Source organism: Ursus arctos, unplaced genomic scaffold (genome assembly GCF_023065955.2).
Source record: "Ursus arctos isolate Adak ecotype North America unplaced genomic scaffold, UrsArc2.0 scaffold_23, whole genome shotgun sequence".
In the NCBI taxonomy this organism is placed as follows: domain Eukaryota; kingdom Metazoa; phylum Chordata; class Mammalia; order Carnivora; family Ursidae; genus Ursus; species Ursus arctos.
In genome coordinates, this window is record NW_026622908.1 from 48344526 (window position 1) to 48371782 (window position 27257).

Here is a 27257-nt window from a genome sequence, read left to right on the forward strand (position 1 = left end):
GGACTCGCCCGTGGGCCTTGCTGCCGTACTCTGGTCCTGCCAGCACCACGAATGCCAGCCCCTAGCCAGACTCCGGGGCCAGGATGCAGGTGAGTCCAGCTGTGCGGGGGTCCACACCTGTAGCCAGGACACGCCCCCCCTCCAGAGGAGGATCCGTGCCTGTGGAGCCCTGCCAGCTCACTTGGAAAGTACCTGCGGGGGTTCCCTGCAGTCCTCCAGGCTGAGGTGAGGGTCGCCAGAGCCCAGACAGAGCCCCTGGGCTGGCTGGGGGTGGAGGAAGACGGACGGCAGCTTTCCTCCTGCCCAGTCAGGGATACTGCAGACCCCGGGGCCAGGTCCTTAGAGCCCGTGTGAGACCTAGATGAGGAGAGCATGTCCATCCCCAGAACTTGCTGCTCTGCCCTGCAAAGGGAAAGGGGGCTCTGGCTCCAGGATGGCTGACCTGGGGTTGGGGAGGCCGAGGGTAGCCAGCTGAGCCCTCTGCTCCCTGGAAGTCCTACCCTAGGCACAAGTTGGGGGCTGGCTGGGGGCGGATGGATTCTGATTCTGGGGGGCAGACCAGGAGGCCATGGAGCCCCAGGGAGGTGGGCAGGAAAATATCCTGGGAAGACATCCTTTTTCCCCTCTGCCAGGGAAGAGGTCATTCAGACTGGGGCCAGTGCCTGGGTGGCCCAGGGAGGAGACCCGTGCCAAGGTGGAGAGCGAAACCAGCCTCCCACTCAGCCTCCCTGGGGCCCTCCCAGGTGTGGGCCAAGCAGGTGGCCTCTTGCTCCACCTTTGCCCAGGGCCTCCTCAGCCCTTCCAGAGCCAGCTCTGGTACCTGGCTGCTCAGGCTAGCATATGGGCACACCTCAGCCTTAGCCCTGTCAGCCCCTTCCTTCCATGCCAGTCCTGAGCTGGGGCAAAGGAGAGACTTAGGGCTGCCTGGAGGGGAAGCACCTGGTTTGGCTGAGGCAAGGAAATCAATGCTTTGAAAGGGACATATGCAAGGGCGCCTGGGGTTAGGCATCTGCCTTAGGCTCAGGTCATGATCTCAGGCTCCCTGCTCGGCGGGGAGCCCGCTTCACCCTCTCTCTCTGCCGCTCCCCCTGCTTGTGGTCTCTTGCTCGCTCTCTCCTTCTCTCTCTCAAATAAATAAATAAAATCTTAAAAAAGAAGGAAAAGAAAGGGACGTATGCAGATGTAGGTGCAGACAGAAGGGAGGACTTGGCGGCCCCAGCCCCCAGCTGGGTCTGAGGGTGCACTTCCCTGCTCCAGGCCCTTCCATGGCTCCCCATGGCCCCCAGGTGACTAAGTGCCCCAGCTGCCTGAGGACCCTCCACGATCCGGCTTCTGCCAACCCCCAGCCTCATCTCCTGGCAGCTCCCTTCTAGCTCTTTATGCTTCTGCCAAGTGCAAATTCTGAGTCCTGAGTCCCTGGGTGTACTAACTACCAAGTCCTTGGAGGTGCTGAGTCCTGAGTCTCTGGGAGGTCCTGAGTACCAAGTCCCTGGACACTGACTGCATGCTGCCCCTCTGGGCCTGTCCATACATATTTTCCTCTCCCAGGAATGCTGCCCCAACTTTATGGCCTCCTGCCAACCTCAGGCTGCAGGCTACCTCCCCTGTCGAGTGGGCGCATGCCTCCCCAGGCCCCTGTGTCTCCTTACACCACGCACTGCCCATGAGGGCTGCACACAGAGCAGGCTGCATCATCAGTGAGGGTCTGGGGATGGATGAACAGATGGACACATGAAACCATGAACTGACAGAAGACAGACGGACAGCTAAAGAGGTGGAGGGATGGAGGGGGGATGGAGGCAAGGAGGGGCAGACAGGAGGGAGGGGCAGATGGCTGGCTTCAGAAGTTGAAGAGGCAGAACCAGGTGCGGGGAGACTGGCTCAGGGCGTCTGGGCTGAGTGAGCAAGGGTGGGTTCTCTGTGTTTGTACACTTTGGTGGGGGCAGGGGGGTCCCCTTGGATGATGAAAGTGCAGGGTGCTCTTGAGGCCCAGCCAGAGGGTGTGATGAGACCTCAGGTGAGATGTGCCACGGGTAATGAGGGGAGGTCTGAATGTGTTCCTTTTGCCGCTGGGGTGATGTCACACGTGTGTGTTCCATGTAGCCCACATGGTCAGGACCTGGGTGACAGTCACGTCTGCCCAGCAGTGTCCTCAGCCCCACTGGGGACCTGGGGGCCAAACTGGGAAGGGATGGACAGGGGCAGGACTCCCCCAGCTCTGACCCTTCCGTGTTCTGTGCTGTAGGGGGGCGAGCATCTCCTGGGACCTGCAGTGTCTCCATAAGTCCCCTCCTTTGGAACTAGTGGGTGAGCCCCCTGGGACTCTGGCCTGTGTTAAGCCCTGGGCTTTGGCCCCCTAGGTGAATGGCCTGCAGGGCGTGGACACTGGAAGGACTAAAGGGAGAACAACAGGGATCTCCCAGCCTGCACCCCTCATCTGTGCAGGAGCTTGCCTGGGGTCTGCGCAGGGCAGGGAGGGCTGGGATCTCCAAGGCTAACTATGTCGGGACAGCCCCTGTCCCTGCCCTGGGGGCCTGGGAGCCTGATGGGGACACACCGCTTCCTGGAGGTGGGGCCTGAGGGATGGAGACACAGGGGCCCCAGAGCCTTGCTCCAGGGAACACGGAGCAGTCTGCTTGTCTGGAGTGGGGATGACTTCATATGAGCCAGTCCCCATCTGTGAAGGCCTCTCACCCTGGAGGACAGATGGACTGATGGACAGCCTGATCCTGGAGGCTGTGGCTGTGGCCATGGCCCACAGGGGGACTTGCGTGCAGCACGTGATCTCAGGGGTGAGCCCAGAGTATATGGGAAGCAGATTCTCAGAACCTGGGCCCAGTCTGGCTGTGGGGGGGGGGGGATGGCTGGACTGGAGCTAGGTCGGGGGGGACTCTGACCTGGCTGCTCCTGTGGCTGCCTGTCCATTGCCGAGGGCTGACCTGGCATTGACCAGGTGTACATGTAACGTGGCCCTGGTCTCTCTGTCCAGTGGCTGGGATCTGTGATCAGTGCCCATCAGATACCTTGGGTGGCATCACTCTCCGCTGTCCGGATCACGTGCCAGCCCTTAGAGGAGGTCCAGTCAGCCCTTCCCAAGAGGCTCTGGGAAACTGCCCCAAAGCTGTGCAGTGTCTCTGGTGGAGAAAGGGGTTGTCTGAATCAGGAGCTCACCGGGTCCAGCAACCTCATTTCTGTGACCCAGTAAGGGCCTGTCTCCGCCTTACTGCCAGAACTTTGAGGGTCCCTCTGGGAGAGTCCCTTCTTCCCAGGCTCCCTCCTGCGTGGACCCCAGTGTTCTGCCCAGTCTGGCTTCCCTGTGCCATTCCTTCACACCCTGGGGTCCCCTCTCTCACTCCTGGTTGTCCTGCCTGTTCTGCAGCCAGGCCCACACTAATGTTGGATCTCTCCTTGCAGTGTCCGCCAGAGGAGCTCAGTTCGGGTCGGGGGCAGGTAGACAGGGAGAGCCTCCTCCAGGGTCCAAAGAGGAACACGTGAGGCCCTTCCTGCTGACGCAGGATCAATCGCACTCACCAGTTCCTCCAGCACAACACTTACTGAGCCCTGTGGTGGGCAGTCACAGAACCAGATGCCGGTGGCCCGAATGCCCCTCTTCCCATGCAGTTGAGACAGAGGACCCTCGGGCTCTCCCTGTGCCGCAAACCTGTCAACAGCAGAGTTCTCCTCTGGCCCAAGATGGGGCAGCAGTTCTAGATACGATAAGCCACACCTGAGTGCCAGGGGCTTTGGGGCACAGAGCTGCTGTCTGCAGTAGCCCAGCCTTCGTGAGACCCTGCACCCCCTGCCTCAGACCCTGACGTGCTGTGGTTGCATGTGATGCCCTTCTCCGGCTTCTGTGATTGGGACAGAGGGAGAGTGGGGCAGACCCAGGTCCCGTCCTGGGGCAGGAGCTCCTGGTGTCCGTGGGTGCGACGGGGGAGTTGGACCAGGGTTGCAGGTTTGAAGCAAATAAAAAACATACCCAGTTAGATTGAATTTTACATTAAAAATTTCCTTTTTAGTATGAGTGTGTCCCACGCAATAATTGGGACATACTTATACTGAAAAGTATCTGCTGTTTATCTCAAATTCAAATGTGACAGGGCAGCCTGCATTTCACCTGGCAGCCCTCCAGGGCAGACTGGCTGGAGCGGTCCAGTGAGGCTTTCTGAAGGGGGCAGGTCTTGAGCTTGGCGGAATGTGGGGTAGCGGCGGGGGGGGGGGGGGCAACAGAGGTGAAGGCCTGGCGGTAGGCAGGTTGTCTGGAGACACAGCCATGGGCTGCCCTGAGCTCCTAAGCCTGGAGAAGGGCTGGGGTCACCCTGGGGCGGTAGGGGGTGGTGGGCTGGCAGAAGGCCATGGCAAGAGCCCAGGGCCGGGGGGTGGTCAGTGCCCGAAATTGCCAGCCCAGTAGGCATGAGGTGGGTTCCTCTGACTGACCCGCCCCCCAGGGTGTCACCCGCACCCTTATCCCTAGGACATTGCAGGATCCCTGTGCCTCCCAGGAGAGCTGCCAGCCGGAGAGCACGCTGGGGACCCTCTCCCTGGTGCCCACAGCATGCCCAGCTTCAGGATGCTTCTTGCAGCCAGGCAGAAAGAGGTGGGCAGTCTTGCCTGAGAGCACACAGTGTTGGCAACCCGGTCTCTAGGCTAGGGGATCCACTTCAGCCTGGAGCTCCCTGCTGTGACCTGCTCTGACTGTCTGCCCTTGTCCCCCACCTCCTGCACCCCCACCCCCTCAGCTGCCCAGCTGCCCCGTGACAGAGCCCGGGGCACCCTGGGTCAGCCTCGCAGCCTGCTGTCTATCTACCCGTCAAGAGTGGGTGAAGCCTGAGCACCCTTTCCCCACATGTGCAGTTTCAGCACATCTGTAAAGATGCTTGAAGAGAAAGAAGGTGGTGGGAGGCGTCCCTACACCCTCTGCCCCGCTTGCCCATCCCCTGGGGCTCAGGTCCAAACAAAGAGCCCACACAGCTGCCTGGACTTGTGTCCTTTTCCTGCGCCCAGGTCTGTGCAGGGTCCCGCATGGCATTTAATGGCACGTCTCCTTGGCCCCTTCCCGTCTGTGACGGTCCCTCTGTTCCTCCTTGTACTTGGCCGTCTGACTCCTGAGTCTGATGTTTTCTCAGGCTGAGACAGGACTATATGTTTTAGGGAAGGGGCCACATACTACCCCATCACACCCTATCAGCGGGGTTGGGGGGGACCCTAACAGCTAAATGCTATCACTGGGACCTCGGCCTTCATCACCTGGCGTGGGGGCCATCTGCTGGGTTCTCTTTCCCCTTCCCACACGTTCTTCATTAGTCATGAAGTCCGGAAGGGAGGGTCTGGAGGGAGGAAGAGAGAACGCGTAATAGCCATTAATGCTGCTACGATCCTGATGCCGACAGATGGTCGGCAGAGGCTTGAGGGCTGTGTACACAGCTCGCTCCTCTTACGGCTCTGCCCCTATTTCAGCGTCCGTCCGTCCGTCTGTCCCAGACGTGCCTGCAGCGCTTACTCCTGCAGGACTCTCACTGGACTTACCATGTCACGTTGGTCCCCAGGGGCCCATGTGTGGCAGCAGCCCATCCCCCTTCCCGCCGCGTGGTCGTCCACCGTGTGGGTGGCTGGGGTCTCCATCCATCCAGGTGCTGCTGGGAACTTGGAGGGTTTGCACGATTTTTCTATGAAATAAGCTGCTGAGAGCACCCTCTTACTTGTGCTCAGGGCTGGATGGGCCGGGCTGGGTGGTCTAGGGTGTTTAATTTTGTTTCCCAAGTTTGTGCGTGACAGGGGATCTGCCGCCTTCGATGCTGTCAGGCCATTAAATGCCTGTGACCAAAGCGCAGAAGGTGATGCCTCTGGCCGCCTGACCGCAGTTCCTGCTCTTCCGTGCTCCTCTTCTGTGAAACCCCTATTTGCTGCTTGTCTTTTCTGAAGGATTTCAGAAGCTCTTTGCTTATATTTCTAAGCAGACCTTTGCTGGAGTCACCCAGTGCCTCCCCACCCATCGCCCTGCTCATTGTGGTCCTAGCACTGAGCCCCACCTGGAACTGCCCCCTCGGTGCCGGAGCACCTGGCCCAGGAGACGTTGTGCAGGAATGAGCTCTATCCTTCCGTTTACCCTCTAACCCCCAGGGTGAGGATAGCTTCCAGATCCCGGCAGGGACTGAGGGGGACAGCTTCCCTCTGATGGAGATCAACACTGGTGAGGTGAGTCCCCACCCGGGCCCCTGCCAGACTAGGTCCCACCCTTGGCCTGTGCCCTGTGCCAGCCCCAGCCCAGCCCCACACCTCCTTCCTCCAGACCGAGGCCTCGGAGCAGTGGGACTATGTCCTTGTGGCTGACCACCGCACCCAGAGAAACACCAGGCAGGCCCAGCAGCAGCAGCAGTTCCTGGAGGAGCTCAAGAGAAAAGGCTTCCATTACAAGGTGGGCTGGCTGAGGGCCTGGCTTGGTGTGGAGCACGGGGGCCAGGGCTGCTTGGGTCATGGGGGACAAGTGTGTCCTGGGGAGGGGTCTGGAGGCATGGCAGTGGCCTTGTGCCTGAAGCAGAAGGGACAGGCCAGTGGCTGTGGACAAAGGAGGAGCTTCCACAGTGGAGTGGAGGTCCCCAAGCGCCCTCCCCCCCCCAGATGATAGAGGACCACGAGAAGGTGTTCTTTGGGATCCGGGCGGACAGCAGGGTGTTTGACCTGTACCGCACACTCCTCATGGAGCCTGAGGGTCCTGCCGCCAGAGTGCAGCCTACCAGGCCAACCCCCGTCCCAGCCACCACCAGGTGAGAGGCTGGCCAAGAACTGGGGCCAGGAGGACCACTGCCCAGCATGTTTCTGGTCCAGTCAGGCTTGCAGGCATGTTGTTAGGTCAGAGGTCCCGGGGCAGAGCTTTGTGCCTCAGTGCCCCTGTCTGTCTGTGGTACGGGACAAAGACAGTTCTCGCTTCTTGGAGTGTTCTGAAGGTTACATGTGACTATGTTCCCTAAAGGGTGGGCAGGATTTGGGACAGGCCAGGAGGACCTCCCAGCCATCCCTCCTAGCTTTGGGGTCATCTCCCCAAGACCTGGGATGTAGGTCCCGACCTCCCTTCTCTAGACCAAATGCCCCTCCGCGGACATCTGTCTCCAGCCTCCCAGGCACGCAAGCCTCTTCTCTCCAAGCACGTCCTTCTCCCCGTTGATCCTCCAGCGTTCCACGCTGCTCCACACCCCCCCACATCCCTCCTCTATCACCTGCCTCTCCTTGGCCCAGGCCCCTCTGAGCTCAGCCAGAAGGTGCTCCTGGAATATGGATGTGAGCAACAGAGGGGGTCTCTTGTGAATGCAGGAGAACTGGCTGGTCTCCAGGAGGTGCAAGGGGATGGTAGTTGAGTAGAGACACCTTGACGGGGCCTGGGAGGAGCATGCTGGGGGAGTGCCCTGGGACCTCAGAGGGGCCATGCCTTACAGGAAGATATTCTGGAGGAGCATGGCTCTACAGTCAGATGTCTGGCTGTGCCACTTCCCAGCTCTGTGGCCTTGGGCAGGTTACTCAACCTCTCTGAGCCTCCATCTCCCCATAGGCAAAATAGCTCACAGGGTATAAGGATTTGTGCACAAAAAAGCATAGGGTGTGCTCTGGATGTGTGGGGGCTCCAAGTGGGAGGTGTGATAGGTGGGGGGTCTAGGCCCAGTATCTGGGAGGGGATGGTGCGGGACTGAGCACTGGGGGGGCCTACCCCCAGGGGAGCCCCATCCTGGAGCCATGGGCAGCTAGGTCACAGGAGGACTTAAAGGGGTGGGGGATGGGCTCCCAGATGAGTCCTAGATTCTGGGCTCTGGTCAGGCGGTCAAGGCAGGCAGGCTGGGGGCTCCACCAGGACACAGAGGAGCCTGGGACCTGGCCAGACAGAGGGTGGGGCCACCCAGGTCAGGCGGAGTCATCCTGAACCAGCTCTTGTGTTCCAGAATCCGAATTGTCAACTTTGTCCTAAACAGCAAGACGGCAGCTGGTGGTAAGGACAGGATGGGCAGGTGGCCCATGCAGCGGCCCACCAGAAGGGGTGTTGACATGGGGAGAGCAGGGCAGGGCTCCCCTCACCCCAACTCCCCTCTGACCCGACTCCCTGTGACCACCAGACACATTAGAGGATTTGGTGAAGAGGGGGATCTTTGAGACCAGATTCGCCCTGCACAAGGTGAGGGGTGGGCCAGCTGGGAGAGGCCCTAGGGCGGGACCAGAGGCAGGAACCTCTCACTGTCTGTCCCTTGTGCTCAGGGGGAGGAAGACCTGAAGAAGAAATGGGCCCAGTGGAGAAACATGGTCCACACCCAGCCGATTGATGATATCAGGTGAAACTGCCCCAAACAAATCACCGGTGCCCCCGCAGACACACCCGTGCCCCCAGCAAACAGCGGTGTCTGCTCCTGGGCTGGACACACCGGTGCTGGACACTCCTTGCCCCCGCGTGCCGCACGCCCCACGCCCCACGCGCTGGCCGGCTGGGCACCTGGGTGGGGGTGGCCCTGATGGGGCAACTGTGCCCGCAGGGACTACTTTGGCGAGAAGGTGGCCCTGTACTTCGCCTGGCTCGGCTGGTACACCTACATGCTGGTACCCGCCGCGGTGGCGGGTCTCATCATCTTCCTGAGCGGCTTCTCCCTGTTCAACGCCAGCCAGATCAGGTCGGGATGGGGGCGCGGCCGGGGCGAGCGGGGCGGGCCCGGGGGGGGGGGGGTGTGCCGGGGGCGGGCCTCATCGTCTTCCTGCGCGCTTCTCGCTGTTCAATGCCAGCCAGATCAGGTCGGGTGGGGGAAGGGGGGCCGGGCCCGATGCGGCGGTCCGGGGAGAGCCGCCCCCAGCCCGGTCGTTGCCCCTCACTCAGCAAGGAGATCTGTGAGGCCCACGACATCCTTCTGTGCCCGCGCGGCGACCATAGCCGTAGGTACCAGCAGCTCTCGGACACCTGCACCTTTGCCAAGGTTTGCCGCACCTTTGCTCCCTGCAGCCTGTCTTCCTGGAGGAGGGGAAGCTGAGGGTCTGCCCTGCAGAGCTGGGCTCACCCTTCCCCGCTGGGGGCATGGCGGGCAGCGAAAGGCCGCCCCCAGCCCCGTGCACCCCTCTCCCCAGCTCACGCACCTCTTCGACAACGAGGGCACCGTGCTCTTTGCTATCTTCATGGCTCTGTGGGGTGAGTCGCCGTGGGCACTTGGGGGGAGCCTGAGCTCCGGGGCCACTCCTGCCCCCTGCACCCGTGGCTCCAGGCCCAGCCCCCGCTCCCCCAGGAACACATGGTGTCGCTTCTTCGCTCTGGTCTGCAGCCACGGTGTTCCTGGAGATCTGGAAGCGGCAGCGGGCCCGCGTGGTCCTGCACTGGGACCTGTACGGGTGGGACGAGGACCAGGTGAGGTGGCTGGCGATCCAGGGGCTGTCTGCTGCACCTTGCGCGGCTCCACACCTGCGTCTGCGCGTCCCCGGCGGTGTCCCGGCGTCTGAGCTGCGTCCGGTGCCCTCCACAGGAGGAAATGGCGCTTGAGCTCATTAACTGCCCTGAGTACGAGCTCCGGCCATACCAGCACTCCTACCTGAGAAGCACCGTCATCCTCATCCTGTCTCTGCTCATGGTACTCCTGGGGCACCTGTAGTTGGGGCCGGAGCCGCGGGCTGGGGACCGCCGTACCGAGGAGCCCTGTCCTGGCCGCGCCTCCACAGATCTGCCTTATGATCGGCATCGCCCACCTCCTGGTGGTCTACCGTGTCCTGGCCGCAGCCTACTTCAACTCCGCCTTGCTCTTCCGAGAAGAGCAGGTGACCACAGCCGTGGTGGTGACCGGGGCCCTGGTCCACTATGTGGCCATCCTCATCATGACCAAGGTGGGTGGGTGGGGATGGGGGGGCAGGGGGAGGGTCTCCACTGAGGCCCAAAGTAAGCTCTCTGGTCTCCCCTCCTGCAGATCAACAAGTTTGTGGCCCTGAAGCTTTGTGACTTTGGTGAGAGGAGGGACCTCGGGGGGGGGGGGCGTGGAAAAGGGACAGGAGGGTTCAGGGCTGGGGTCTTGGATCCCAGACACGGAAGGGAGCCCTTCCTGCTGGCTCTACTGCCTCTCCCACCTGGCAGACAGGTGAGGGTCGCAGGTGTCCCTGAGTTGTCAGGATAGGGACAGGTCAGGGGTGGGTGAGGGACGGCCACGGCCCCACGTCTCATTCTAGAGAAACCCAGGACCTTCTCAGAGCGCGAGAGCAAGTTCACCGTCAAGTTCTTCACTCTGCAGTTCTTTGCTCACTTCTCGTCCCTGGTCTACATTGCCTTCATCCTGGGCAGGTGAGGGCGGCCCGCTCCCACTGCTTTGTCCACCATCTAGGCCCCCCTCTGAAGTGGAGGTACCTGCTTGCCTTCATTTTTAAAATAATTCATGCCCAGAACAATTGGATACCCAATATAAAAATGGGTGGCGGAAGCCCACGGTGAACCCCCAGCTCTCTACTCCCCATCCCCAGAGGTGACCCATGACCATCGCGCGGGTCTTCCCAGAGTTTTTCACACAGTCAAGTACACATGCATATACCCCTCTACGTGGTTTCGTCCTGTAAATCATTTTATCTTCTCCTTGTGCTGAAATGTACTGCGGGCATCTCCCATATATGACGGATGGTGAGGCCTCATTTACAGAACCACACCAGGAGCCTTAGTTTGTGCTGACGTTTGGGTAATTTCCAGGGTTGAGCTTTATAAAGCTTCAGTGAGTGTTTCGTAGAACACGCATGGACTTCCCCTCTTCTTTATTAGTGAAATTAACATTTTTTTTTTGGTTCAAGCAATGTACTGAATTTTGTTCTGAAGAAAATAATTGCTCCATTTGTTCTGTGTATTTGTTTAAATTGCATAAGACACATACATATTGCCAATTTATCCCAAACTCCAGCGGAATTAAAAAAAACCCAAGTCCTCCAAGTATGTTCAAAGACATGAAGCAGTCCCTAGACCCCGGCCGTCCTTGGAGATGCCCTCCCCGTGTCCACCCCTCCCCTCGGGGCTGTGCGCACCTGCTCATTCTGGGAGCCCTTCGCTCTCTGCTGTGTAGGAGACCCCAGGTTCTTCAGGGGCTTCCTGAGAAAGGGTCCAGAGGAAATCAGATGCCCTCACCGAAGGCCTGATGTAGTGCTTGCTGGAGGTAGCCTTCTTCCGACTCTAATCTCACCAAGCTCGTCCTCTGAAATCTCTCCGCGGGGTGTCTGGGTCCTTTTCATTGGAATTGCTTGAGCAATTCACCTCTCACTCCTCTGTGTCATCAACCTTATCTTGGTCCCCAATTATCTCCACCCCCACACAAGTATCCTGTCCCATTCCTTTCAAGGCATGTTCTCCCCACCACGCCCAATGGCTGGTCCTCCCTGCTCCTGCGTCTCCCCTCCCTGGTCCTGCTTGCCCCTTCCTGGATGCTGGCTTCTCCTCTCCTCCCGAGCTCTAAATGTCACAACACCCTTCTGTCTGTTCCCATGACTTCAGGTGCCATCTCAAACACCATCGAGACACACCAGTCAGGCCCACACTCCTGTCTCCAGCCCCAGACCTCTCCCGGGAGTCCAGACTCCCAGGTCCAGCTGTCTCTCATTTCCCCTCAGATGCCCTATGGGCACCCCAACCCTACCATGCCCACAAGCTCGTCCATGGTCTCCCTCCCCCACATGGCAGCTCCAGCTTCCCGTCGTTCAGCCCAGAACCTGGGTCCCCAGACCCCCCGCTTCCCCTCTGGCACAATGCGCTTGTTTGCTCCCTGTCTCCACGGCGGGAGCGTGGGTGCTCAACGTTGCTGAGTTAGCGCCTGCAGCAGGCCTGGTGCGTGGAATCCTATCAGCCACGTGGAAAGAAATTCCCAGGTGCTCGCTGGGCCGGGAGCCTTGGGTCCTGCAGTTCTGAGTGATTGTCACATCCCGTGTCTTCAGCTCCCTCTGCCCCCCTCTCTGGAATTCTTTTTGTTTGGAAACTGGACTTTCTGAATTAACCATCTAGCTTTCTCTGCTTTTCCCCTCCCATTTTTGTTCCAGATTCTGGTGTTTTTCTCAACTCTGTTTTGCACCCTTTGATTGAATGTTTTACTTCTGGTCTTGCTCTTCATTTCAGTTCACGCCTTTGCACGGTTCCTTCACAGCCTCTTTCTCATGCTGCCAGGAGTCTGAGGATCTTGCCTCCTTTTCTTCTTCTCTTCCGGTATTGCATACATTCCCGCAGGGTCCCTTTTATGCTCCTTCTTTAATTGGTCTCTGACTTTGTGTTAGAGGCTTTCCCTCGACGTCACCTGTTCATAATCGAGAAAGGCGTGTGCCAGTGCTTTTGCTCTGGGTCACATCTCTCCCGTGAGGACTTCCACCTGGAGGCAGAAGGACACTTGTCGCTGTTGGTCGGAGCTCAGCTGGGGAAGGGACAGTGCGGGGTCTCAGGATCCACTGGCCCAACCCTGCAATCCGACTCTTTGACGGTCCAACCCCCTAGAAGTGAGCCTCTGTCTTCCTGACCATTGACCACAAGCCTGACTTTTGGGTTCATGTCGTTTGTATTTTTTTATCATGTAATGACAAGCAGGTAATTTTAAACTATGTGCATAGTTTCAATGGGGGGAACTGAGACCACTCCTAATGGGCCTTGTCTAGAACCTGTCTGAGCCTCTGGATGGCTGGGCTCTCATCTGTGCAGAGGTGTGTCTGGTTGTAGGCCGAGCATTCAGTGCCCGGGCTCTGTGCCCCCACAGCGCAGTGAGGCTTTCTCTTCTTCCCTTTTCTCATCCTTCTACTCCCCCACTCCCACTTCTGTCCTTCTGCTCCACCCCCGCCCAGTCAGAAGCAAGGTCCCACCCCCCTCCTCCAGCCTAACTGTCCTTCCTAGGATCAACGGTCACCCCGGGAACTCTGTGCGCCTGGCGGGGCTGTGGAAACTGGAGGAGGTCAGTCCGTCCTGGACACATTGTCGTTCCGCCCCTCAACTCCCTCCCTCCCTCCCTCCCTCCCAGGCCTCCCCATCCCACAGCCCTGCCTCCTGCGCCTGACCTCCCCCCCTTGGCCCCTGCAGTGCCATCTCAGCGGCTGCATGATGGACCTGTTCCTGCAGATGGCCATCATCATGGGTCTGAAACAGACGCTGAGCAACTGCGCGGAGTACCTGGGCCCGTGAGGACCGTCCTCCTTCCCCAGGGCCTTCCTGGTGCCCCCTCACCCCAGGGAGCCCTCGAACCCACAGGACCCCCCTCCCGCCGCGTCTCCACATCTCCCAGACCCGGTTCTGAAGGGCCCCTCCGCCCCCAGCACCCCTCCCTGTTCCACACTAGCCCTCGTCACCCCTCAGGTGGCTTTCTCACAAATGTCGCCTGATGCGGTCCAAGCTGAGCCCTGCGTCCAGGGACCCCGAGCTCCGGGACCTGCAGCGCAACTACCTGCTGAACCCAGTCAACACCTTCAGCCTCTTTGATGAGTTCATGGAGATGAGTACGTGGGGCGGTTAGGGGCACAGGCCTGACGGCAGCCAGTTTGTGGGCAGGCCCTGGGGGGCTGGTGGGGGGAGGGGGCGGGGACGCTGGCGTGTGGCAACCCCCACAGTCAACCGCACACCTTCTCCCAGTGATCCAGTACGGCTTCACCACCATCTTTGTGGCCGCCTTCCCGCTCGCCCCGCTGCTCGCGCTCTTCAGCAACCTTGTGGAGATCCGCCTGGACGCCATCAAGATGGTCAGGCTGCAGCGGCGCCTGGTGCCCCGCAAGGCCAAGGACATCGGTCAGGGCCCCGACTGGGTGGCGAGGCGCACAGGCACTCCAGCCAGGGGTGGGGCGGTGAGGGGTGCTGGGACCAGATCATGACAGTTGCCTTGAAATAATCACTCCAAGACAAGCCCCCTCACTCCACAGACAGCCCCAGCCCTTCCTCAGGCTCTGCCTAGGACGGGAGCTGGCCTTCGGGGGTGGTGCTCGGGCAGGAAGAGGCAGGGCTGGTGCGCATCTTGCAGGATCCAGCTGAAGGAACTGTGGCCCCCTTGGGGGGCCCAGGCAGAAGAGCTGGGCTCTGAGAGCAGGGGGCTGAAGGAGGGAGGGGTCCGGCAGCTGGGGGCAGGGACTAAGAACAGGACTATGACATGGCCTCTGTCACCCAGACTCTCCTCGCTGAGATGGCCAGGGGTCAGGGAAGAACAGGGGATGGGGTGCTGGATGTGGGCAGAGGGAGAGGTAAGTATGAGTAGGAGGGAGGCCCCAGTCTTGGGCCAGGTTAAGGGGTTCTGACCCCAGAGTGGAGCAGGTTGGGGGCAGCTGAGGGGTTCAGGCAGAAGGTGGGGGTCAGGGGAGACCTGAGCCCCTCCTCGTCATCAGTGAAGCCTGCCGACGGCTGCTATGAGCAGTGGCATGGGCAGAGGTGACCAGACCCATGACCAAGCTCCCAGCCTTGGGGAGGTGGCTGGAGGTGGGGTAGGCAGTGCCAGTGGATCGAGGCTTGACGAACCAGGTGCCTCATCCCACTGTTGTGGCCCAGGAACCTGGCTGCAGGTGCTGGAGACCATTGGCGTGCTGGCCGTCATTGCCAATGGAATGGTCATCGCCTTCACGTCGGAGTTCATCCCCCGCGTGGTGTACAAGTACCACTATGGCCCGTGCCGACAGGGGGCCCGGCCTGCAGTTGAGTAAGCGGGCACTGGGGGAGCCTCAAACTGTCCAGAGACCCCTGGGAAAACTAGCCCAACCACAGCCCAGCGCTAGGGGAGCCCAGGGAAAGGGCTTGATGCTGCCAGTACTGTCTGTGGTTGTCATGAGTTTGGGCGTGGGAGTGGCCATGCCCCCCCATACCAACTTGCAGACCACAGGCGTGCTGGGAACCCAGCGGGGGATTAAGGCCCCAGAGCCGGCTGTTCTCTGAGCAGCCACCACCAGAACACTCCCTCCCAAAGTCAGACCCTTGGGGCTGCTCCACAGGAGAGGGCAGAACAGTTCCCTTACCCAGCGCCTCCAGCCCTCCAAGGCACCACTGTACCTACGGACTGGGTGTCCAGGGGTCTCCCCCTGGATGGCTCCCCCAAATTCCTGGAGGGAAGGCAGACGGTGGCACCCCGAGTCTCTTCAGTCACTGCCGCCCTCCCCACCCCGTGGCCCCTCTCCCATGCAGAGAAATGAAGGAGGCGTTTTTGTGGTATGCCCCACCCTAATAGCCCCCAGCACGCAGGGATTAGCTCCAGGAAAGTACCCGGGAGCCTGAAGGGGCCACACCCTGCAGCCCTCACCTGCCCGGGGCCTTCTCTCCCTTCCCCCAGCTGCCTCACAGGCTACATCAACCACAGTCTGTCTGTGTTCTACACCAAGGACTTCCAGGACCCCGTCCAGATAGAAGGCTCAGAGAATGTGACCGAGTGCAGGTTTGGATCCCCTGATGCCCCATGAGCACCCTCTGACCTCCTGACCCCTGACCTCAGGCACTTCCCCACCCCAGGTACCGGGACTACCGCAGTGCTCAGGACTACAGCTTATCCGAGCAGTTCTGGGTCCTCCTGGCCATCCGCCTGGTCTTCCTGATACTCTTCGAGGTGGGCCGGAACTGGGGGATGGGCCCCAAGGCGGGGGCAGCTCTCGCTGGCCCTCCTCCCTGGCCCCCAACCCCTCTGGTCCCTGCTGGGTCTGTCTTGACCTCTCCGACCAGCCCCCTCGCGCCCTGCCCCCCAGCACGTGGCTTTGTGCATCAAGCTTATCGCTGCCTGGTTCGTGCCGGACGTTCCTCAGTCGGTGAAGAACAAGGTTCTGGAGGAGAAGTACCAGGCACTCCGGGAGAAGATGCGGTACGGGAGGCTGAGGCCGGGCTGGGGTGGGGCCAGGCCCAGGCCCGATCCCCAACAATGCCATTCCTGCCTCTAGCTCCAGCCCCAAGAGCACAGAGGTGTAGGAGACCCAGAGCCAGTCCAGAGGCACCGGTGCCCAGAAGCCGAGACTCAGAAGCACTCCCACCACCTCCCCTCCCTCCCACGGCGCCTGTCGGGTCCCAGGAGGCCGGTGTGCATGTCAGGAAGTCTCAGTATATATGGGGTTTTGGAGGGCCCATGTGTGTGAGGTGTCCGTGAGCAGCACACTGTGGTCCGAGGCCTGTTCCGTCTCAGGGCTCAGACTTGGTACAGCCCTGACTTGAACTCTGACTGACCTCTGCCACCCACAGAACCGGGGTGGGGATGCCTCTCAGCAGTCACAGCACAGGAAAACCAGCCCCGTTTCCTGAGCCTCCCTCCGACTGGTGGGACCCAGATCCTGCCCCACCGCCGTCCTGGCTGGTCAGGGGGCCCTGACTCCTCCACCCCTCTGGCTCCTCTCAGCCTGCAGAGCTTTCTATAATAAAATGAAACCTTTTTGTGTCGATTCTGGGCCTCTGGTGGATTGTGTCTGTCTTTAGGGCTAGACGGGAAACTGAAGCGCAGATGGGGAAAGGTCTGGAATGTGGTAACCTCCTGGTCCCCCCTCTCACATTCCCTGGGCTTCCAAGTGACGGGCGCTCCCCGCACTTGGCGTTTAGGCAGGAGTCAAGGCAGGCTTCCTGGAGGAAGAGCTGGGGAGGAGGGGAGGAACCAACAAAGGTGCCCCTGGGGACAGTGGAAACTCTGACAAGTCCCCCAGGTCCAAAACTCTCTGGGCTGGTTGGGCCGGTTTGCCCTCTGCCCCCAGGGTGGGTGGTTGCAGCTCCGAGGTTTCATGGCGTCTGAGAGCAGGACAGTCGTAAGCGCCAGACTTGAGCGCAAAGCGGGACTCTTGGGTCCGCCCTCCGGCCCTGGCTGCTGGGCGGGGCTGCACCTGCCGCCGCCGCCGGGCTCTTCGCCGCTGCGCACCTGGCCCAGGTGAGACGTTCCGCCCCCGCGGCCGCGCGAGCTCCAGGTCTCCGCAGCAGGTGAGTGGCTCGGACCCACGGGAGTGAGTGGAGGTCGCTGGCTGCCTGGAGCCGGGACTAGGCTTGGAGCTTGGCGGCCGGGGGGCCCCCTTACCCAGAAGAGCCTCTGGGCGGCGGCGGGTGCGGTCCCGCAGGAAGTGGCTCGGAGTCGGGCCGGCTGCCCCCGTCGCCCGGAAGCCTGAGTTTGTCCGCGTCCCTGCCCCTTGGGCCTGGCGGCGGGGCGGGGGTTGGGGGGGCCGGCAAGGGCCCCTTTATCCGCTCCTCCCGACGTGGGCAGTGGCTTCCTCGTGACCTTTGCCCAGGAGAGGGAGGAGGAGCGCCGAGGCGCGCGGGGACCCTCGCCTCTGCGGGGAGCTCGGATCCCAGGCCTGAGGCCTCGCAGAGCTCCGGGGGTGTACCGAGGGCCCGGCACGGCGCTGGGCGCCGGGCGGAGCTACCGTCATGCGCGCGCCCCTGCCCTCCGTGCGCGCTCCCGCTCTCCGTCTGCGTCCCCGACCTGCTGCGCTAGGCCTGCCGGCCCCCCGCGCCGCCCCCATGCGCACCCCGACCTGTCATCCACGTCCCCCTCGTGCGCGCCCCAATCGGCCCTCCGCTCTCTGTGAGCGCCTCAGCCTCCGTGCGCGACACCCGAGTCCCCACCCTCTGCGGCCGCCCCCGACCAGCCCGCTCACCGCGCCTGGAGGGTGGGGGACTACTGGGTCTGGTCCTCCCCGCGGAAAGACAGACCGCCGGCAGTGGGATGGGGAGTGGCGGAGAACCGGGCGTTGCGGACCCGGGGGAGCAGGACGGACCCGTCGCCTGCGGGGCCACAGCCTTTCGTGCTTCCTTCTGGAGACACGTCAGGGCGCAGCAAGCGTGCGGCGCGGAGGGGGCAGCGCGTCCGCGATGAGCAGGAGACGCTAGAGACTATGGGTGCTGGGCAGCAAACCAGACGGCGGAGGGGTGGGGAACGGGGGTCGCCTCCCGCCGCGTGAGCCGAGGGAGCCAGAGCTCAAGCCGGAGCAGAAGCTCAGGAGCTGCAGCTTTCTAGGAACCGCAGGGTGTGGGGCGGGGGGGGGGGGGGGGGGGGCAGGTGAGCTTGGGTTCCAAGGGGCGTGTGGGCTTCTTTGAGCTAACCTTGGAGACTGGGCCTGGGGGCGAGGCTGTACTTTAGCAGCAGAAGGGAAGTGTCCTGTCGTGGCGGCTGTGAGAGGGTGACGCAGGGGGGCACACCGAGCAAAGGCAGTGTGGCCGGAGCTTTGAGGGGCAGCAAGGCTGGTTGGGGCTCTTTGCTTCCTGCCCGCGTGCTCCTGTGCAGGTCACTGACTACTGTCGGAGGTAATTTGGGCATCAGGCCCACTGACGCGCCTTCGAGGAGGGCCTGGGACCAGTGCTAATGTGCTTCCAGGAAGCTGAGGCTCAGGGGGGAAAGGAGGGGGTGAAGAGCAGGCCTGGGACTGGGTCAGATTAAGGACATAGGAAAGCCAATATTGAAGATCCTCCACTGGTGGGCCTCTGACCCTGGGCAGGTGAGAACACGAACAGGGCCTGAAGGGGACCCTTAACTGATTTCTATGGGTAGTGATGCCAGCCACCTTGGGCCTTGAGTCCCAGGTCAGTCTGGGTGGGGAAGTCAGCGGTGACAAAAGGAGAGGCTGGCTGCCCCCCACCTGGGCTCAGAGCCCAGGAGCCTCTCTCGAGGGCCTTTCTTTGCTTCTTTATCTGGAAAAGGGGCAGGGGACTGTCCTCCCATCCCAGCCTGAAACTAAGGTCCATGGGATACCACATCCCCGTTAACTGCTCACCATTTGCAGACTATATGGGGGAATTGAATAGGGAGGGGGCCCAAAAGCTCTGCTCAAGGCCCCATTATTGGCAGGAATTTCCACAGGACCCTCCTTACCCCAGCAGGTCACAGGTCAGATACACATTGGGGCTGCTTCCTTGGGCCAGGGGGAGCAACCTGAAGGCCCCCACCATCCATCGTAGGCGGTGTCCGGGAAGCAGGCCACACTGCCCAGCTGGGTGTCCTTGTGTGTGTGTGTGTGTGTGTGTGCAACATGGCCCCAAATGGGAGTCTTCTTAGGAGCCCCCCCCCCAACATCACCCTGGGCTCCAGCCCCTCTGCAAGCTCCCCCCCACCCCCTGGGCTTGGCCTCGGGAAGTATGATGCCTGGGTGGGCTGGGGTGGGCCCCAGAGGAAGGAGCCGCTTGACTCAGAGTTACAGGAAGAAGCAATGCAGGCGGGGCAGGCGGGGCGAGAACCGACAACTGCCCGCCTGCCTGGGATGGGGGTGGCTGCCTGGGTGGGGTTTAGGTCTAGGAGAGGATGTGACTGCAAAGCCAGGAAGCTACAGGGAGAGTTCTGATTAACACACACACACAAACAAAAGACAGGTCCTCACTGTGCTTGGTGATGTGTCCGGGTGCTGTGGTGCCGCGGACCGGACTGGGGGTCCAGCTGAGCAGAGAGTTTGCTCCCAAGCACACGTCAGTGACCTCAATGAGCCACATTCCCCCCCAGGAGGAAAGAGCCGGAACCAGGTGACTTTGCGTACTCCCACGACAGCCCTGCCGCTCTGCGTGAGCCTGTGTCCTCATCCTTGGACACCATTCCAACCTGAGGCTGGTCCTCCGAGTCAGGCCTGGCTGAGGGGAGGCCTGCAGCATGTGTGGGCACGGTACGTGTGTGTCCGTAAGAGCAGGGGGTGTGGGGCAGCAAGGGTAGGCGCGAGGAACAGTGTGTGTGGTGTGGGGTTTGCACAGATGCTCCTGGCTACGCGCCCTCCGGGAGCTGTTGCAAGTCTGTACGTGCTGTGTGTGTGTGGCCAGAGTGCTGGGGGTGTGGGGAGTGTGAGTTTAGTGCAGGTGTGTGTGGGGAGAGGGCTGTGAGTGCATGGGGGGTGCAGAACAGACGGCACAGGGGAGGCTGTGCAGGGGGAGGGCACCTGTCTCTGGATGTGTAGTTTGGCCTTAACTTCTAGGAAGGTTCAGGCTGCCTTTCCAGGGGTGAAAGCTCTCTGAGCTTAAAACCGTGGGAGGGCCCCTGCAGGAGTTTCCTTGGGGTCCACTGAGCTGGGGACATGTCCTTCTGGGCAGCCTGGGGTAGTGGATGTGAGCTGCCCAGTCTTCCACAGCCTCCCAGCGGACTGGTTCTCCTGCTTCAAGGACCTTCAAGATTGCCCTCCACCAGAGGGCTTCTGGAAGGAAACTCCTCACCAGTTCCCTGCCTGATGCGCCACCAATTCCCGAGGAAATCCCATCCCAGCCAAACCCAGGGCTTCTGTGGCCATGGTCCACAGTGGCATCACCACGCAGCAGGAATGGTGGGGAGGCTGAGACTTGTCCCTGCAAGGCCTCAGGGGCACGAAGGGTGGGGAGGATGGCCTGGGGCAGGAGTGGAGTCAGTGCTCAATGAGTACCCGCTGGGTCACTTGGGTGAACCTGGGTGCCAGGGAGGAGGTGGCCCCAAGACTCTGGCTGTCAAGGAGGCCCTCAGTGAAGGCTCCGATGCTGGGGGTTTTGGCCCCTCCTTTCAGCCTAGGTCACTGTAGAGCTTTTTGTGTCCGGAGGCATGTGTGGCTGCTGCCAGTCTGAGCTGGGAGTGGTCCCAGCCCCTGCTCAGGAGAGAAGACTCACCTATGGGTGGAGTGGGGGCTTCCCATGAGACCTAGACAATGTGGACCAAAGTCGTTGGTTTTGGAAATGACAAATGGGTGGGGGAATGCTGGTGGGGACCCAGAAGGAGGTGGGACCCATGAGGTGTGTTGGAACAGACTCAGTCCAGCCAGGCCCCCATTGCCCCCTTCTGCCGCCATGACTGCGGCCTGGCTCAGCCTCGAGTGCTGCTGTGTCCATCCATGCACGTGCACACGTGCCATGTGCAGAACAGAACCCTACGGTGGGAGTGTGGTCCAGAGTCCGGCAGCCCATACTTCCCACGTGGAGACGGGCAGTTTCACATGTCCGCCCCCAGGACCTGGGTGAGCGCGGACTGCCCCGCACCCCTCCTTGTATGTGGCACCCCTATCCCAGGGGACAGTGGAAACAGCCACCTCCCAGCCTCATGAGGGATGCCGGACGTGTGCATCCATGGTCCCTCCCTCGGCCATCACGGTGACCCTGGGACAGGTGAGGTTCAGTCTGAGGGCCCCTCCCAGCCACCTGGGCCATGCCCACTCCAGCCACATGTAATGTGCCCCAAATGACACGACACTGTGCTGGCATCCCCCGCATCCAAGAGCAGCTGGTGCAGTTACATGTTAACTCATCCTGTTCTTGTTTAACTTTCTCCTTTGGGATGGCAGCAGCCTCTGACCCGTCCTGGTGCCCTGACTGACCGGCCACAAAGACAGAGAGTGAGTCTTGCCCACCCCCTGGGGGACCAGTCTGCTCAGCCAAGGAGCCCCGTGGAACCGGGGGGTAGCACCAGTGCCCAGCCTGCCTCGAGGAGGCCCCGGCCAGACCATGGCAGGTAGACGGGTCAGAGAGGGACAGGCACGGGCCCCACTCCCACCTCCTGTGCCTCAGGCCGGCCGCACGCTGTGATGTTGTCTGGGCTCTCAGCTTGGCCTCTAGCCAGGGGTACAAAGGGTGATGCTTGCTCCTCCCACATAGCCCAAGGTCCTGACCCCACGATTAGGACAGGCCCAGAGCCTTCTCCTGCCCAAAGCCTCCAGACCACGCCGTGGGGGTCAGCAAAGCTCAGAGACACTGGGAGTGGGAGCTGGTGGAGGGGCCCCCAGGGGTAGGGTGGGTAGATGTGCGCTACTGAGAGACCACCCCATCAAGATGATGGTGGTCTCCTCTCAGGTCCCACTAGGACTCTTCACCCTGATTTGAAAATCAGAGAATTTAGGTCTCAGGGAGCTGGGAAAGCTTGCCCATGACCAGGAGTTAGAGGGTCCTGGAATCCCATGTTCCCATCCCAGATGGAAGGTGCTGGCATGCTCAGCACCAGTGCTCACACTTGCTGCAGCTCCCCTAGCAGCGGTGGCGGGGTGAGGGGTGTAGTGCCTGGCTGCGCACCTGGGGTGGGCATTGCAGCCGTGGGCAAGAGGTGTACACAGCAAAATGTGGGAGCGGGGCTCATGTCCTGGGTGGGTGGGCAGCCAGATGCGCCCCCACTGGGCCAGGGTGGGTCAGCTCAGCTGTGCCTCTGGCCACTCCTTCCAGCGTCCTCTCTGAGGACAGAGCAGCGACATCAAGGTCAGGCAGAACACCCAAGACTCAGCTGCTACTGGGGGAAGACATGCCAAGTGCCAAGCCCTGTCCCCTGTGGGACTTGTGCTTGGACATGGTGTGGCCATCAAGCAACGCAGGCCACTAACCATCTTGTTTTTTTTCCTGGCTCACAGACCATCTGTGGTTGGTGGGACCCCAGCATCCCAGGCATGGCTAACCACTGGGTCCTCTCTCTGTAGGTATCTGTGACAGGGCCCCTGACTTCCTCTCCCCAACTGGAAACCAGGCCCTGGGGCCCACCCTGGGCAGTGTAGTGGCTCTGAACTGCACAGCCTGGGTGGTCTCTGGGCCCCACTGTCCCCTGCCCTCAGTCCAGTGGCTGAAAGACAGGCTGCCGCTGGGCGATGGGAGCCACTATGACCTCCATGAAGACTCCTGGTAAGAGACGGAAGTGTCCAGGGTCAGGTGACTACCCTGGTTGTACCCATGGCCACCCATACCCTGGTCTATAACCACCTGGACATGGGCAGAATGCCACTCTTGACACAGACTGAGGGTTAGTGACTGCAGGGACGGAGGGCTGCTGCGGACATGTACCTTGTAGATGGCCCAGGGCCATGGGTGCCAGCACAATCCTAGGGCCTGAATTAGGCATTGAGCCCCCAAACCCAGACCCAGGATCAGAGTGACTATCCCCAAACAGATCCACACCCCCACCAGGTTCTGGCCACTTCTCTTAGCTAGTGGGGCAAGGACCGCTCAGCAAGCCCACATCTGCAGCCCTTGTGGTTCAGTCTGACAGGTGGGGCCCAGGGACATCCACGGATGCTCTAGGCCCCAGGTGAGAGGCCGGGCCTGATCTCCCCAGGGTCAAGGACAACCTATCGGAGGTGCTTGTGTCCAGTGTTCTGGGGGTCAACCTGACCCGCGCTGAGGACTATGGGGTCTTTACCTGCTCCATCCGCAATGTCAGCTCCTCCTCCGTCACTCTCTGGAGAGCTGGTGAGTGGGGTACACTGGGCAGAAGGTAGAAGGGAAGCCTAGGGGCCCGGCTCGGAGAACCCTGGGTGGGGGTGGCAGTGGCTCAGGCTGTAGCTCTCTCCCCAGGCCCAGCAGGCCACGTGGCCGCGGTGCTGGCCTCACTCCTGGTCCTGCTGGCCCTGCTCCTGGCGGCCCTGCTCTATGTGAAGTGTCGACTCAATGTGCTGCTCTGGTACCAAGACGCCTACGGGGAGGTGGAGATGAACGGTGCGTGGGGCCAGGATGGACAAGGAGGACGAATCAGCGATGGGGCCTCCCTGAGCTCAGTTCTGGGTGGGCGGGTTTTCCCGGGCAAGTGGGGTGGGGGTGGGGGGGGTGGATGTCTGCAGCAGGGAGGCGTCACACAGTCCAGGAAAGAGGGCAGGGGGCGAGGTGGGCAGAAGCGGGGCAGGCGACCCAAATCCAGCCATGGAGAGGGTCTAGGCGCGGCCTGGGGCGGGGTTGCGGGCGTGTGTGCGGGATCTGCGGAGTCGGGATGTGGCGGACGGGCCTGGTTCCCGCAAGCGCGTGGGGAGAGATTAGAAGACCCGGGGCGGGGGGGTAGGGCGGCGGCCGAGGGGCGGTGGGCCCGGGCCTAGAAGGCGGAGCGCTGACCCGCCGCCGTCCGCAGACGGGAAGCTCTACGACGCCTACGTCTCCTACAGCGACAGCCCCGAGGACCGGAAGTTCGTGAACTTCATCCTGAAGCCACAGCTAGAGAGGCGTCGAGGCTACAAGCTGTGCCTGGACGACCGCGATCTCCTGCCGCGCGCGGGTACCGCGGGCCCCGCCCCCGGCCCCCGCGGGCCCCGCCCCCGGCCCCGCCCCGTCTCGCTCCGGGTCCCGCCCCGTTCTGGGCCCGAGCCCCGCCCTCCCCCGCCCAGGGCCCCGCCCCCGTCCCGAGACCGGGCCCCGCCCTCCCACGGACCCGCCCCGTTCTGGCCCCGCCCCCGCCCCTCGGCCCCGCCCCTCCTCGGCCCAGCCGACGCCCGGTTCCCGCAGAGCCCTCGGCGGACCTCCTGGTGAATCTGAGCCGCTGCCGGCGCCTCATCGTGGTGCTGTCGGACGCCTTCCTGGGCCGGGCCTGGTGCAGCCACAGCTTCCGGTGGGTCCCGCGCGGGGTTGGGTGGGCCCCCAGGCGCGTCCGCCCTAACGGTCCCGCCCCCGCAGGGAGGGCCTGTGCCGGCTACTGGAGCTCACGCGCAGACCCATCTTCATCACCTTCGAGGGGCAGAGGCGCGACCCCGTGCACCCCGCGCTCCGCCTGCTGCGCCAGCACCGCCACCTGGTGACCCTGCTGCTCTGGAGGCCCGGCTCCGTGGTGCGGAGAGGGGAGTGGGGAGGGGCCCGGAAATAGGGCTGGGTGGTACAGGGCTGCAGAGAGGGGCTCTTCCGTGGGCATCTGTATGGTACGGGGTTTGTGCATGGGACCCCGTGGGTGAGGGCTCTGTGGCCTGCTGCCCAGAAGAGGGGCTTCCTTTGAGATCCCTGGAGCCAGGTGAAAGCACCTTTCCAGGTGTGCTCTTTGGAGCCAAGGTGACTAGGCTGACGGCCCCGTCCTGGCCCCCAGGCACCTTCTTCAGATTTTTGGAAAGAGCTGCAGCTGGCCCTGCCACGGAAGGTGCAGTACCGAGCAATGGAGGGCGACCCCCAGACCCGGCTGCAGGATGACAAAGACCCCATGCTTGTTGTACAAGGCCACGTCCGGGAGGGTAGGACCCTGAACCTGGAGCTGGACCCTGACCCCGAGGGGGACCTGGGTATGCTCACCTGGCCCCACCCCTGACCCTGAGAACCTTGGCCTGGGCTGGAGCAGTGTGTGTGGGGGGTGTCCACAGGGATGAGGAGCCCAGAAAGGGGTCCGGGTGGATAGGACTCCTCCCTGCAGGCCATAGATTGCCTTGACCCCCCAGCACACCCTCATTGCCTCTTTCCTGGGGGCACTTGGGCCCAAGGCCTGCCTGGGAACCTCCAGGACCTCAGATGCCACCATGCAGGAGGGTGAGCAGGGAGTGACCCCCGGCAGAAGTCAGCCTGTGGGCAGCCCAGCTTTAGGCCTGGTGGTACCCTCTTCCCAGGTGTCCGAGGGCCAATCTTTGGGGAGCCATTAGCTCCACCACATGCAAGCGGGGTGTCACTTGGAGAGGGCCGGGGCAGTGAGGTGGATGTCTCAGACCTCGGCTCCCGCAACTACAGCGCCCGCACGGACTTCTACTGCCTGGTGTCCGAGGATGACGTGTAGCCCCCACCCACCAGAACAGCAGGATCTTCAAGGATAGCCGGGTGCAGGGTGGGGTGGGGTCTTTCTCCTCTTAGCAGGACTACCAGCCCTGAGACCCTCAGAGAAGGGGAGTTGCTCCAATGTGCCTCCTTGTACCAGAAAATAAAGTCCTTTTAGATCCTGCCTGGGCCTCAACCTCTCAGCCTCCTCACTTCCGTCTCGGCCTGTCCATGGCCCTCAGCCCGCCCCTTTCTCATTGCCACATCCACTGGGTCATAAATCTGGCTGTCCCTGCCGTCCTGACCTCCATTCTCCATCCTGAGCCAGCTCAGAGACATCTCCTGTAGTAGCCTCTTTAGGTCTGTCTACTTGGGGACATGACTGTCCCCAGCCCTATTCTGATCCAGCCAGGTCCTGGGGGAGGGGGCAGGCCCCTTAGTCTTCCTGTTCTGAGATTTTAAGGAAGAAGTCTTTTGTTGTAAAAAAAATATGAGTGGGCCTGGTTTGGCGACATGGGATTTCAGGACTCAGTCGGATAGTGTGAGTCCATGGTCAGGACACCCCAGGCCCAGCGAGGAAGGGCAGAGAGAGGTGTTGGGCGCGTTTGCTGCATGAGGACAGTCCAGCAGGGCAGCACCGAAGCCAGGAGAGATCGCAGCTCTCCCAGGAGTGGTCACTTCTCTGTGTACAAGGCCCCCAGCTCTGCTGTGTCTGGGCGTCAGCTGGCATCAAGGCTGACTCTGCTGTCTGCCCTGTTCCCTCCACTCTCGCCAGCTCTCCCTGAGGGATACCCTCTCTTCCTTGTTCTGGGCCTTCTGACCTGGAGAAGCCTCTGGGTGTGCTCAGGGTGTGAGTATCCTCAGGGGCAGGCGTGGTTGTGCTCAGGGATTCTGCTGAGTCCCTGGCTTGGACCCCCAGGTTGGGGCAGCCGATGAAAATTGCAGGGCTGTGTTCATGGCCACCTTTATTCCCAGCACTGGCAGTTGCCAGCTCTGCCCATGTGACCTGGTCACCAACCCACACACCAGAGAGCCTCAAGCCCTGCCCTACCCCTGCCCTATAGAAGCCAAGTCCCTGCAACCAGCCCCCCGTCCCCTCCCTGGTGCCCTAGGCCCTTCAAAGTCGCACACGGGCTCCAGAGAGAGGCCCCAGGCCATCAGCCTTCTCCCGCCGGGCTGGCCAGTGAGCAGCGCAGAGCTGAACCTGTCCCTTGGAGGCTGGGCCACGTTGCATCTTCCTCCTCCAGGAAGGCCTCACCTATGGGCCCAGGAAGTCCTCCTTTCGATAGCCCTTCTGCAGTGGAGAGGGGGCCTAGAGTTAGGGTGCCTGCCTTCTGGGCCCTGCTCTCCCCAGGTCCCACCCTTCCTGGTCTGGGCCTAGACCCCTCTCTCTGGGTCTCTGGTCTCCTCTCTTGTGTTTCCCACTTCCTGAGTCTCGTGCCCCACAGGGGTTCCTGGGTCCGTCCCCCCACCCACTACCCCCCCCCCCCCCGCTGCCACCCCGATGTCCTGCACCCAGGTGAACACCGGTGGCCCTGCCTGCCCTGGATCACCAGAACATACCGCCCGGAAGTCTCGGTGGAGCTTGTTGTACTGCCACAGGTTGGCTAAGAGGCTGGAGGCCGCTCGGGAGGACTTCTCACTGTCGGGGCTGGCAGGGAGCAGCAGTCAGCAGAGTGACAGGCTGGGCCATGGGGAGGGGTGCTGGGGGGAGGGACTCACCTGTCCCGCTTCTTCTTGATGAAGACCAGCTTTCGGAGCCCGTCAAAGTAGAGCAAGTCTCGGGCGGCAATGGGACTGGCCACCACCAGGTTGTTGAGCACAGCTATGATGTTGACCAGCACGTCGGCTGGGGGACACTTCTCACCCACGCTTCCAGGAAGCTTCTCAATCAAGTGACTCACCACCTTGGTGGCTGCCGGGAGGCCAGGAGGTCAGGGGGGCGGGCAGCTCGCCTCCACCTCCACTCCCAGCCGCCGTAGCACTTGTGGTCCCCCCCACC

The 27257-nt window shown here is 61.8% G+C and overlaps 3 protein-coding genes and 1 long non-coding RNA gene across 18 annotated transcripts in view; 2 read left to right on the top strand and 2 right to left on the bottom strand.

Annotated features, from left to right (window-relative positions):
• ANO9 (anoctamin 9) lies at positions 1 to 16329 on the top strand. Of its 6 annotated transcripts, XM_057317416.1 has the most exons (24): positions 1 to 89; positions 6121 to 6195; positions 6269 to 6415; positions 6619 to 6764; positions 7929 to 7975; positions 8100 to 8158; positions 8239 to 8312; positions 8511 to 8645; positions 8846 to 8942; positions 9091 to 9151; positions 9282 to 9364; positions 9480 to 9584; positions 9673 to 9834; positions 9915 to 9951; positions 10171 to 10282; positions 12842 to 12899; positions 13025 to 13122; positions 13298 to 13437; positions 13571 to 13723; positions 14471 to 14618; positions 15243 to 15344; positions 15419 to 15512; positions 15649 to 15761; positions 15838 to 16329. In XM_057317416.1, exons 1-24 carry the CDS (start codon positions 84 to 86, stop codon positions 15863 to 15865), a joined length of 2280 nt encoding a protein of 759 aa, XP_057173399.1. In that variant the 5' UTR covers positions 1 to 83; the 3' UTR covers positions 15866 to 16329. The 6 variants fall into 6 exon arrangements, with proteins under 6 accessions (XP_057173399.1, XP_057173395.1, XP_057173396.1 ...); XM_057317412.1 differs by having other exon boundaries at positions 15419 to 15761; XM_057317413.1 differs by having other exon boundaries at positions 6290 to 6415; positions 15419 to 15761.
• On the bottom strand, positions 10817 to 17693 carry LOC130544660 (uncharacterized). Its single transcript, XR_008961104.1, has 2 exons — positions 17524 to 17693; positions 10817 to 12329 (listed from the first exon to the last, which is right to left on the bottom strand). It is a non-coding gene; the product is annotated as an uncharacterized LOC130544660 (long non-coding RNA).
• On the top strand, positions 16674 to 25439 carry SIGIRR (single Ig and TIR domain containing). 10 transcript variants are annotated; one of them, XM_048217601.2, is made up of 10 exons: positions 16674 to 16852; positions 21139 to 21305; positions 22255 to 22453; positions 22884 to 23017; positions 23123 to 23263; positions 23667 to 23810; positions 24038 to 24140; positions 24206 to 24356; positions 24606 to 24795; positions 25114 to 25439. In XM_048217601.2, exons 2-10 carry the CDS (start codon positions 21299 to 21301, stop codon positions 25275 to 25277), a joined length of 1233 nt encoding a protein of 410 aa, XP_048073558.1. In that variant the 5' UTR covers positions 16674 to 16852; positions 21139 to 21298; the 3' UTR covers positions 25278 to 25439. The 10 variants fall into 10 exon arrangements, with proteins under 10 accessions (XP_048073558.1, XP_057173404.1, XP_057173401.1 ...); XM_057317421.1 differs by lacking the exon at positions 22255 to 22453 and adding an exon at positions 22189 to 22250 and having other exon boundaries at positions 16676 to 16852; positions 21139 to 21189; XM_057317419.1 differs by lacking the exon at positions 16674 to 16852 and adding an exon at positions 19072 to 20962.
• Positions 25433 to 27257, bottom strand: part of PKP3 (plakophilin 3) — a 10279-nt gene continuing 8454 nt past the window's right edge. Inside the window, exons 12-14 of the mRNA XM_026490391.3 lie at positions 26978 to 27170; positions 26819 to 26906; positions 25433 to 26549 (exon numbers count right to left, since the gene is read on the bottom strand). Of these exons, the coding sequence (XP_026346176.2) occupies positions 26514 to 26549; positions 26819 to 26906; positions 26978 to 27170 (317 nt within the window). The 3' untranslated portion in view covers positions 25433 to 26513. The remainder of the gene's footprint in view (positions 26550 to 26818; positions 26907 to 26977; positions 27171 to 27257) is intronic.